The 12,986-nt window shown below is 43.9% G+C and overlaps 1 protein-coding gene across 1 annotated transcript in view; it reads right to left on the reverse strand.

Annotated features, from left to right (window-relative positions):
• Positions 1 to 11,933: 11,933 nt before the first annotated feature.
• The window catches only part of LOC146780140 (vomeronasal type-2 receptor 26-like), a 139,558-nt gene continuing 138,505 nt past the window's right edge, over positions 11,934 to 12,986 (reverse strand). The window contains exon 6 of the mRNA XM_085637125.1: positions 11,934 to 12,478. Coding sequence (XP_085493251.1) covers positions 11,934 to 12,478 — 545 coding nt within the window. The remainder of the gene's footprint in view (positions 12,479 to 12,986) is intronic.

A 12,986-nucleotide genomic window follows, 5' to 3' on the forward strand; every position in this document is an offset into this window, starting at 1 on the left:
TAAGTGCCTTGGGTATGATTGATTATGGTATTATGTTGTATACTGGGCATTGTCTTGCTTTATCTTTTATAACCTTTTATATCATTCATGTGTAATGTAATTTGTTCCTCTCTTGAATATTTTTATGGTTGTTTTATACATACCAAATAAAGTCTGAAACTGAATTGATTAACCTCTCTTTGAAATCAGGCACAATCCCACAAAACTTAAAAGGTACTTTTTTAGGCCCCTACTCATTTAGCTTTCACTAGATTCCAGTAATCTAAAGGACTACAGAACTAATGCAATTCTACATTGATTATTGAAGATTATAGAGGGACTCCTACCTGATCATCCATAAAGTCTTCAGCATGCAGCTGGTATTTACTTTGGAAACTCTATCTCATTGAATGTCGTTGAACACAGAGGGGAAGCAAGATGATGGCTGGCTGATGCGGCTGTATTGCAGCTCTCTGATAAGCTTCCTAGAACCATGAGAATGCCAAGTTATAGAGCCACGGGGCAGACACAGGAAAGTTATGCTTCCAGGGACGGTGCTTTAACTCAGACGGGTTCTGCAGAAAAGCCCTGTCGGTGCTGAAAAATACGCTCTGACATACCACCAAAAATGGTTTTACTTGCCTGGGATCGGCTTATGGCTGCAATTGAGGCATTGTTCGCAACATGTGATTGAAGCCGCAATAAAGTTGGATGCCTGTTAACAAGACGGATGGGGCCAAAGACTGCCGGTGCCGCGCTGCCAACGAACAGGATTGCTCCGACCCCATTGACCCAAAACCCTGCTACTGGTGAGCATGTTGGAGGAGGACCTGGGTGATCAAAGTGGATGGGCCCTCTCCCTGGGGGGACAGTGGAGGCATCTGAGACAAAGGGACTGGGAGTTCCCCCTCCCCTTGAGTACGACTGGGTCATCAATCATTGATTTGCTGTGTGGCCAGACAGTTAGATGTGACCCCTGCATGATTAAGAGACCAGTGATAAGCCTGTACGACAGTGGCAAAAAGAAAGTTGGTTCAGATCTGGAAGTAAATCAATGTTATGTTTCTCTGCCGGACTGTACAGGATGGTATTTGGGGGACTCTGAATTGACCACTGAGTGTAGTGAGAGCAAATTTAAGTGATGTAGGAGATGAGGGTGCAGAAGTAACCAACTGTAAGATTGCCAAAAAGAATGGACGGCAGACAGCCACTGGGACTGGCCTGAAATGGGACTACTCTGCAACAGATCAGTTAGTTGGAGGTACGACAGAAAGCTACAGTGAGACATTCAACTCAAGTCCTCTAACTTTAGAGTCAATATACCAAAGCGTTATGTCCCACAGAGAGGAAACCAGGCTTGGCAATCGCAGGGCCTAAGCTGCAACACGCTAACTGCAATTGAGTGGTCCACAAAGTGCCCAAATCATGCACTGCCATAGTTGACTGACTGTCAGATTTAGAAACCAGGGCTGTGGCCTTAGACTCTAATGTTGCGAGGGCCCGAGAATAGGTGGAGGCTCATGAGACCAAGCTAATTGTTGTCCAGTGGAAACTGGAAGACCAACAAAATCATCAGGTACAGAATAATCTGCAGGTCCTAGGAGTGGCAGAAGGTAAAGGAGGGCCAGATACAAGGCTATTTATCGTGGAGTTATTTCAAAAACCCTTTCCCAAATTTGTGGGTTGGAATTTGACCCAAGAGATTCAACAAGCTCATACACTTCCCCAGGCTTAGAAGCAGTTCACGACAAGCACAGCAAAGCCAAGGACTCTCCTGGTCTACATTGTAAATTACTTACTAAGACAGTCCATATACGAGAAAACAAGACCCGATGCCAAGAGTGCTGTGTGGGAATTTTCCTTTTTTTGTCAAACTGGATTTTCGCCTCTTTACAGTGGAGAGACGATGGTGTCTTCATCAGCTAATCAAACCATTCCAAGCAAAAGGGGCCCAGGCTTATTTACTGAACCCTGCCTGCTTGGAGGTGGTCTGGAACAACAGCACGCGGGTTTTTACATCTGAAATTAAAACAGAGGAATACATGGGGGACATGAATTAATAACAAAGGTGAGCTTGTCATCTGTGGTTAGTAATCAGCTGTTTCTTAAGGTATTAGTTACATGAATATCTGGTGGATCAGACTTGAACTTTATTGGTGAAACATATAACTTGCTGGTGGTGTACGTGATGTTATATCAGAGGTGTTTGTATGATTTAGCACTTATCTGGTGGGAAATGCTTAAATAATGCATGTGCATGTTCCAGGGACTGGATGAAATGCTTGCTTACATCCCAAAAGACCTATGAGTGGTCTGTTGGCTTCTCACGGTGGGAGAGGGTGGGTGCATCCCTTGTGGAAGGGAGAGGGGGAGGTGAGGGGGAAGGGATGAGATCGGAGGGGTACAATAATTAAATACCCAAAAATGAGCAAGAAATGAGGGCAAAACAAGGAAAAAATGGACCATATGCTGATTCATGTGTGTTGGCTGCTAAATTCGGTTGCTATGTGGAAAATTAGTTATCTAAATCTGGGTGTTAGGGTATCTTTCTGGCTTTCTTTATTTTAGGACAAATGGGTAAAGTGTCCATCTGCTCGGTTAACGTTGGTGGCCTAAATGACAAGCTGAAGCGACTAAACGTGGCAGAGATTCTTAGATTCATGGGCCCCAATGTCAGTAGTCAGCAGGAAACACATATTCCATGGGGAAAGGGAGAGCTTATGATTAAATGGGTATACTCTTTTGCATGCACGAGCAGAGCTCTTCAATTAGGTGGTAGCTGTTTTGGCTAAAAATCATATTGGGGCTAGTGGACAAGTGAGGAAGGTGGGTGATTATAGAATGTCATGTAGCAGGGTCTAGGTTTACTGTCTATCTATGGCTTTAATCAAGATACTTCAATATTATTTTAAGATCTAGAAATTGAATTAGCCTCTTGGCCTGGCCAATTGATAATTTGTGGGGACTTAAACCTACATCTTGATGCAGGAAGAAAACAAATTACCAAATATCACAGGATGAAAACCACATATATAGGGATTGTGTGCCCCTATTGGACAGTCATGGGTTTGTAGATAATGTATTAAGATGAGGACTCTGGCTTTACTTATTGTTCATGTCCACACAGAAAGGATGTCTATAAGATGATTTTTTAGTCTCTACCAGATTAGTGGGTAAGGTTGACATTAGGAAATTTCCAATGCTTTTCTCTCATCATAACTCTCTAATTTAGGAGATTTCAGGGCTGGGAGGGCTTAGGCCAAAGGGTAAGTGGACTTGTAACAGAAAATTGCTTCTTAACATCCAATACATTGAGCCTATGAGGAAATGGACAATGGAGTTTTTGAGCTGAATAGATGTAGAGGTTCAAGGGGGATACTCTGGGATCGCAACAATACCGGTAGAACACGGGGGTCAAAGGGAAATTTAGAGACCTGCACGGAAAGAATCCCCTAGTACCTATATCTGAAAACAACTAGAAATCCGAGGGTCTGGAAAGGCAATACTAAATGTTCATGGCCACAAATCTGAATGCTATAAGAAAACAGAAGTCCTCATAAAGAGGACGAAGTCCCATCACCCACCGAAGTGGCATGCTTCATCATCTGGGGCCTCCTCTCAACCACACCTAGTGTGGTTAAGGAGCTACAACTCCTAGATGGATAGAGAAGGAGGAGCTCGCGATACTCTGGGATGCCTTTAATGCAGGGTTGAGAGGTGATACCATCAGTTTTGTTGCAAACAAGTGAAAGCATCAAGAGAATGAGATCAGGGGGCAAAATGAACAACTAGCTATACTGGAAAAGAGGCAGACTGAGGGGATTATACGGGGCAGGATGTTACACATATTCAACATGAAATATTAGTTTTAAAAGCCATGAATAAAAGCTACCATTGAAAGGTGGTGGTGGAAAAATATCACTAACACAAGAATGAGAGTTATGAATTTGGGGAGACAGTTGGAAGACTTTCAGCCCTCAGTACGAGGCAAAGGGACGTTAATAGAAATATTGAGAGCACTAAAAATATTTATGGGTCATTTGGCACAGACCCTACAGGTATTGTTGAAATATATGTGTGAGGAAGCACCTCTTTTGCATGGTTAGCCCCCTCACTTTTTGCCTGGTTTTGATGTGGTTTCAAATGTAGTGCACAGGGTCCCTGCCACAACCAGGTCCCCTGTGTCAGTGCTCCTACCCGATAACAAACTCCCAATTGGTACTTCTGTCCCTTGTAAGTCCCTAGTAAATGGTCCCTAGTTACCTAGGGCCTGAGAGATGATGAGGGTCCCCCTTTACTAGGACCAAGCCACTGCCCTTGCAGCCTGCATGCCTCTTTGGGGAGAAAAACGACAAAGTCGACATGGCACCCTACCTGGCTAGCACTGCCTGGTAGCATAGGCAAGTCACCCCTCTGGCAGGGCTCACAGCCCTATGGCAGGGTGCACTATACTACAGGTGAGGGCATGACTGCATGATCAGATATGCCCTTACAATATTGGGCACCATTTTCTAATATTGTAAGTATCAGCGAAGCCATAGAGAGTACATGGGCTGGGAACTCGAGTTCCACTGCATCATGATAGCTCCACTGAATACAGGAGTGTTTGGTACCAAATTACTCCTTTCAATGATCCCACAGTGAGGCTAGAGGCTCTAGTCCCTAACATCTGCCGCTACCAGAACCGCAGTGGTGAGGACCGACCCTTGGGTCAATGCGACTCACTACTACCAAAGAACTACATATCGCAGCGGTAGAGGACCGGTACTTCTGTTGACGTGACTCTGCCCAGTCAGAAGAACACCCCACACCAGGATGGCCTCCATGACCTTCAGGGATCCTTTCGACCCATGACCCTAGCTGGCCCCAGCCCGGTGCCTGAGAGCCCATACCCTCCTTCAAGTAGCCCTGACAGCTTCTGCTCTGCCTGCCCGACCTCAAACTCCCCGTGATGGTCTGACGATGGTGGAACTTCTCCTTCCGATCATTAGCTTCCAGCTGCCGCCGACCGTGACAGTAACCATGTTTGCAGAATGTAGACAAACAACCTACTTATTTTTCTCTGCGGACCACGAGAGTAAATCTTATTACCGATATTGACCGCCTCTGCATAAATACTGAATCCTGCACAACTTGGGTACCCCCAGTCTTCCATGACCGACATTACCTACATTGTTGGCCTGTGACACCTAAAGACTGGACTGGAACTGTAAGTGGTATACATACCTGTTACACCTTCACAATTGTATTCCTCCACAGGTTAAAATTGAACTGCTCTGTAATACTGAACTGCTCTGTCAAACTTCTGAAACCTGAGAAGTATTTTTAATGAGAACCTTACTTACCAAAATGTGAAGACCTTGGTCTTAAAATAAAATTTAAACAAAGTATAATTTTCTTCCGGATTGGCTTCCTGAGTTGTGTGTCCATTATCGATCACTGTTGTGCAATAAATAGCTTCTCTCATCTGGTTAGGCCTAAGGCTGCTCACCAACACTTCCACTAATAGAGCACTTTGGGTTTTGCATTGAGCCCTGCACACTTTGGGGATACCTTGGAGTCTGTGCTCGATATTACCATCTAGTGGCAATATCATATACAGAGCCAGCTTCTTGCAATTTGAAAACTATTATAAGATTTTATATTGTGAGGATACCCCCCAAATTAGTATTCTTGCAGAAGAGTTACAGTTAGAATAAGGGAGGGACCAGATAGATCCAGATCTAAATAGGCAACTAGAAGCAGATGTCACTTTAGAGGAAGTTGCTACCGCACGAAACGCTCTTGCTTCAGGGAAGGCAGCAGGCTCTGACAGAATTCCCCTCAAGCTTTATGAAGTGCTGTATCTAGAACGAGCACCAGTTTTATTAGATTTCTTGTGAGGGTTGCAGCGAGAAAGGGTACCTCCTCCATGTTGGCAAGGAACAGAAATTGTAAATTCTCGAAAAACAGTACACCTCCAAATAACCTGGCTCTTACAGGCCTATCTCCTTGATTTCCTCTGATGCCAAATTATACACCAAAATTCTCACTGTCTGCTTGGGGAGGGTTATAGCCCACCTGGTAATGCTGTGGCAACACTGGTTTATTTGTAGCAGAGGAACAACGGACCATGTCAGATATTCCATCACATTATTCAATTTCGCTAAAGTAATGGGTAACTGAGTGGCTATCATCCTCCTTGATGCAGAAAAAGCATTTGGCAGAGTGTAATGGAGCTATCTCTGGGAAGTGTTGAAATGTAAGGGAGTTCGCCCATGAATGATCAATTCAATAAGGGCTATATACTATACTACTGTTGCCAAACTCCAAATTATGGGCGAAGAATCCGGGAGAATAGCTATTACTAGAGGAACAAGACAGGGCTGCCCCTGTTTCCCAATCTTGAACAAGGCACTCAAAATCAGGTTAAAAAACCAGTCCACATAAATGAGTTTGATACAAAGGTGTTAGCATATGCTGATGATATCGCAGTAATAACCCCAGTGCACATAAGTTGAGAAACTGGCTAGGAAATGTGTGCGAAAATCTGGCTATTTACTTATTAGTGAAAAATCCCTGACTGTATGCACAGATAACATCGATTTGATAGATACCATAGGGTGGATACTGCTACATATTGTAGTATTAAAATATTTTCCAAGGTTGAGACCATATATCAGATCAGCTTGGTCCCCTTAAAAAATAAGATCAGCTCCGACTTGAGACACATTAATGTACTACACTTAACGCTAATTGGCTGAAGTAGCACTCCTAAAAATGACTGTACTGCCTAAGGTAGTCTATTTGTTCTGAACCTTACCACTTGAATAAGACATGCCACTGCTTAGGAAACTTGATTCCATCTGTATAAGTTTTAAACGGCAATATAAGAAGACTAAGCAGGCCCTTAAATGCCTAACTCTTCCACTAGAACTGGGGAGTTGGGCAGTTCCTAACTTGGTGTGTTATTACTGGCCATCCCTCCTTCAGCAGATAAGGGTTCTGTTCTCAGCAAAAGGGGGCAGCAGGGGTGGATTGGAGTATGGCACAGGACCCTCTACCATCTTAGTTAGCGCTTGGGAGATCACAGATCGAGCCTAGTTCTTACAGAAAAGTCAGGTTAAGAACCTGAGCAAAGCTTGGAAATTCTGGAATAAGATCAGAAAAGTGATGACTGCTAAAAGATGTAACTGGTTTACCGCCTTGTGGCGGTCCCCGTTCTCAACAATATTCAATTATATGATTGGTAGGCAATGGGAGGAATCTGGTCTTAATAAGCTAAGGGATCTCTACTCCGCTGACCAGCTGTATTAATTTAGGATAATGCTGCAAGACTATGGGTTAGGGGAAGGATGTTTTTAAATATTTGCAGGTGAGGGACTTCCTGAGCAAGATTAACTAGAGTATACTTCATTGGAAAGAATCCCTATTTTAGACACAATTTAGCGGTCGGGCAGTAAGATTGGTCAGATTTACAAAATCCTAATGAATACAGCTCCTGATGACATGGAGAAGGTTGAGACAAGCTAGGCAAGGAAGCTAGGGGAATAGGGTGTAGATTTGCAGACTTCAATTGGGATAGGAATGACATTTCTCCTCTTATCCAATCTGAGACCCCAACATTATAAAACGCTGTTTAGGCTCTATTTTACCCCTGCTAAGCTATGTGGGTGGGGTAACAGGGAGGATGATAAGTGCTTCAGGTGTAGAGAAGGTCCAGTCAATTTGGCTCATATGTTTTTTAGCTGTGAGAGCCTGCAGAAAATTAAGGAAGGCATTGAAGCATTCTGGAAGAAGCTGTTTGGGACATAGATCCATATTAGTCCCGTCCTGATGCTCCTCCGGTATGACAATTTGATCTTGGCCAGACATATTTTATATCCATTTCAATGACATTAGCTTGGCTCCTAATCTCAACAGTGTGGAAACATGCAGAGCCTTCTACCATGCAAATATGGTTTGGGCGCCTGTTGGGTATTTACAATCTAGAGAGATAATTATACATCTGTAAGGGAAGGTGGGCTAGGAGACGTGGTAAAAGGATCTCATCTCTGATGATTAACTGGGTGACTAATCAATTGGATTATGATGATTGGCTAGCTTCTGAGCACACATAAAAGGGTGGGCAGTAGTGTACGTATTGTCACTTATCTTTCTTCTTATACTGGCCTAGGTGGTGTTTCATTAGGAAAGGTTGTTATGCCCTTATCTGCCATAACTTAAAGTATATTTATTGTCCAACACCTGATATTTATAGTATTTACCAAAGGAATGATCTGTTTAGAATTTTTTATGACACTGCGGGAATGAAAATAATGTTGTCTTATCTTTTGATATTGATATCAGCTCTATAATGAATTGTGCAGAAAGTCCTATGTTATTAAGGGAAGGAATTAACTTTGTATGCTCATGTCATATTTTGGGAAAATAAAATTTAAAAATGGAAATTCTATCTGATTCTACCTAGGCGTCTTAGATATTTCTTTGACCAGAGGCGGTAATAAAAATAATCTATGGGAAACTCTGCTGTCAAGTGAAGGGTATTCAAGACAATTAACCCCAATTTTTCAGCCAGTGGGGATCGATTTTAGTACCAATTCATAAAGAGCCAACCCGTACCTCAGACGTTTGAAAAGAAGGCAGTGGCCTTCCGTATTGAAGGTACCTGATAAATTCTGTATTACAAGAAAAAAGGCTGGATTTGCTGCAGCTATTCTTGGATGATTCTTGTGTGTGAGCCATCAAAAACAACAGGCATAAAATCAAAGACTAAATGATCATATCAGACGTTCTTGCCAAAGTCATTTCCACCTCTCAGTGGAGCAGGCCCAGCAAATTAGGATTATCAATGGAGGCTCTCAGCTTCCTACCGTTCTGCGTTCTAGGTAACATCTGAAAAGAGTGGCATCACATATGTTATCCATTAAAAATTAGATAAGAAATGACAATGAAATGCCTATTCTAATGGCTCTTGTAGGAATTCTGGCTTGTCTGAATGGTCAGCCCAGATTGTTCTCCTTCTTTTGGACTTTATATTTTTGCTGGCTTTCACTCCTGCTAACCAGGGGTAAGGTGCCTATGCTCCCCCTTTAAAGATGGTTACATAAGTTAATCCCTGATTGGTGTATTTAACATTTCTATAAGACGTTATAGGGTGCCGAAAAACACCCATGGCACGGAAGGTTAACTGTCACATGTGGATTGCTGTTCATAATGTGCCATCCTCTAGTGTGATAAGGAAAACCTGATTTTAGGCTTTCCCTGTGCAGCCTGACAGCTGTAGTGTAAGCTATGCAAGTGCATCCTGTCAAAATGTCCCCTTTTGACAGGAGAAAACCATTCTTTCTTAATATTAATAAATTCATCTTATGTAGGCCTTGCAGATCACAAGGAAGAGTGCAAGGTATTTAAAAGTGGGACATATGGAACATTAAATTTGCCATGTCCTTACAGTGACAAAGCACCAAAATCCATTTTAACCAGAATGCAGATTAATGTACTAATATTGCAAACTTGGAAAAGGGACCAGCTAGAAAAATAATTAAACAACTATTTTAATAGTGATTGAAACTAAACAAAATGTGAAATTGGATATTTAATAAATGTTAAGGAAAAGTAATTTTTACTTTTTTTTATGTCAAATTCTGTTTATTTGAATATTTCTTTGAGATTGATACAGGAATACAATACATATGCAACAATTGTCAGAGAAAGCCCAGAGTTACAGATCTCACATGTAGGTTTCAGCTTGGTCACAAGGTCCATGGCTTAAAAAACTTATATGCAGCACAATCATAATTTTTTGCATAAAGTATCCCACATCTGTCAAACAACCCCCTCTCCGGAGAGAATAACTTGAAAAGGAAACTTATCCTACCTAAAATAAGCTGTGATGTCATGGTGCAACTAAAAATGAAAGTGCCTGCTGCGCTGCTGTGGGAGTAGATATGGAACAGGTTAAGGTCCCTAAGACGTGAGGCACAAGCCGTCATTGGGAGCCCCTCCGACAAGTAGCTCACCAGCGGGGTCCATATATAATTGAAGCCTTTTCTGGCATCGTTTACAATGTCGGCCATGCACTCCAGCACCAGCGCCCTCCACAGCCTCGCGTGCCATTGCGTTAAAGATGGTGCCTCTTGTTTTTTCGAAGCTGTTGCTACTGGCATTTTTGCTACCCCCAGGCAAAGCCACATGACAGACCTATCACTCTGTGTTTGACGTTTCAGGGTTGGGTCTCTCACCCCCAGTAGAGTATGTTCCAGGGACATGGGAATCGGGTACACAAGAATTTGTTTAATTTGGGATAACATTTCCTTCCAAAACGGCTGTATGAAGGGACAATCCAACCAAATGTGGCGAAAGTTACCCAACAGTCCGCAACCCCTCCAGCACCTATCCGAAGTAGTTGGAAAGATCCTATGTAGCTTCTGATGATACAGGTACCAATTGTATATCAGTTTGCATTGTGCCTCCAAGAGGTGCATCAAGTGGTTAAATCTCGTCACATCTCTACTTAAGTGCTCCCACTGCTTATCCCCTAAAGGGGTGTCCAGAAGTGCATCCCAGAATCATTTGTGATGCGGCGTCAACCTGGGGCTCAGGGCCTGAATGGGAGCATACAGAAAGGAGATGCAGTCTTTGAAGGTGGACCCCGATTGAGAAAACTTCTCTATGGGGAGCAAGTCTCTGGTGGCGGCCAGCCGCACCAGGGGTTGCTGTACCCAATGTTTAAGCTGTAGGTAATGGTACACCTCTTTGGCAGTCAACACAAATTGTTTCATGCATTCTTGAAAGGTGAGAAGCTCGCTTTTATCAAATAAGTGGGAAATCACGTGACATCCTCCCTCCCTCCAGGCCTCGAGTTGTCCCTCTTGAAGTGCAGGGGGGAACGTAGCATTAAAATGTATGGGTGTGTAGGGGAGGGGAAGGTGGTGAGCTGCAGTCTCTTAGTAAGAGTATACCATACCTGTAGTGTGGTGGACGTGGGGGTGCTGATGTAAGCATTGGGCAGCCTATCATGTTTTGGCATCCATAACAGGTCCTAAATTGTGCGGCCTGCTATCTGTCTGTCCATATGGAGCCAGTGTTTCTCTGAAGCCCTCAGTGGCCATTCTGTGATGACGCATAGTTGCGCCGCCCTGTAATACCCTTTAAAATCTGGTAATGCCATGCCCCCCTCCCTACATGGTCGCATGAGCAGGCGTAGTGGCAGACGAGCTCTCTTCCCCAACCATCTAAATTAATTAAGCATTTGCCCCAATTCTCGAAAAAGCCCATCTTCCACAGGGATAGGCAACCCCTGAAAGAGGCAGAGCAAACGGGGAAGTGCGTTCATCTTTATGGCATTAATTCTGCCCAGCCAGGAAATGTATGCAGCGCCCCACTTAACCAGATCAGTTTTGAGCTGACGTGAAAGGGGAGGAAAGTTGACCTTATAAAGGTCTGAGATATGAGGGGTAAGCTTAACTCCCAGACAGGTAATCTCCTTAGTCGTGCAACTAAAGGGTGACGCCCCCACCACTCATCGCCACTCTTCTTTGGACTGGGTCAGATTGAGAAAAGAGGACTTAGCCATATTAATCTTAAACCCCGCCACCGGCTCAAATATCCCAAGCTTCTCTTGGATAGCCGGGAGAGTGGTCAGTGATTCTGTGACTGGGAAAAGCACACCGTTGGCAAAGAGTGTGATATTATGGTCATCTGTCCCAAACCGTATCCCCCGAATGTCCGTGATTCCCCGAACTTTATGTGCCAGGGGTTCTATACTCACAGCGAAAAGAAGGGGGGACAATGGAAAGCCCTGTCGCGTCCCGCGCGCTTAGCTAAAGAGGGGAAGCAGAGCCATTAACCATGACCCAGGAGCTAGGAGAGTAATATTTAGCATGAATCATCTCTACAAAGGTCTTGCGAAAAACTAAAACGCCAGAGCACTTAAAATAAAAAAGAACCACTCCACGCGGTCAAACGCTTTTTCAGCGTCTTATATGGATGATGCGCCGCAAATTATTGTGAGTCTGTCGCCCCACAATAAAAACTGAGTGGTCTGGATCAATAAGTCCAGGAAGCACAGATTCGAGGCGAGTGGCCAGGATCTTGGAGTAGATCTTGGCATCTATATTTAGAATGGCAATTGGGCGATAAGAGGAACAAGCTGTGGGGTCCTTTCCAGGTTTGGGGATCACTGCCACAATCGCTTCACCCATGGAGGGAGTAACCTGCTGCGCTGACGCAATGATGTTAAATAGAGTAGTTAAAAAAGGGACCAGCTCAATTGCGAAGGTACGATAGAAGTGTGCCGAGAAGCCATCCGGCCCTGGTGCTTTTTGAAGTTTTAGCACGTCAATGGCTTTCTGAACTTCCTCCAAGGTTATGGGTTTTGCCAATTCCGCGTTGGTGTTAACCAGGACCTGAGGGAGGTCTAGGGGATCCAAGTACTCCCTTTGATCACGCACCCTTGGGAGTTCTGATGTATACAGAGTGCGGTAGAATTTCTCGAAGGCCTGTGCCTTCCCCTCTTCTGTCAGTTTTACATTTTATATCAGCCTAAACTGTCAGAGGCTAATTATCATAACCCCCAGCAGTTTGCAGCCTGTGCTTTAGCCTTGAATAGGGATGGAAGAGGTTTAATTGCCTCCCAGGAGCAAGCAACAGGCTAACCTGAATGAGCAGGGATGTCCGGTCTGAGCTCAACAAAATATGTAGTGTGGAGCTGCAAGCCTCCTTTTAACCATGCACTTTCAAATCCTGCTTGACAGGTATCTTGAGCCATATCTACACCTGGGGCATACTTGAAATGGAAAGAACAGGATGCCAAGGCAGTTCTTAAGGATCCACTGCCTTTTGCTGAAGGATACTGCTTTTGCCCTACCAGACTTCTGTCTCTGGTTTTGTGATGGGAACAAGGCCTGCTTCAAACTGGAGTCTGGTGTTAGATTTAAAAGGACACTAGGATTAGCATGGTACACTCCTCAGTCACATCCCCAGCCTCAGAGCTCAAGTTTGGTGTGACCAAAGATCATCCCCAT

The sequence above is a fragment of the Triturus cristatus genome, chromosome 12 (genome assembly GCF_964204655.1).
Source record: "Triturus cristatus chromosome 12, aTriCri1.1, whole genome shotgun sequence".
Taxonomy (NCBI): Eukaryota; Metazoa; Chordata; class Amphibia; order Caudata; family Salamandridae; genus Triturus; species Triturus cristatus.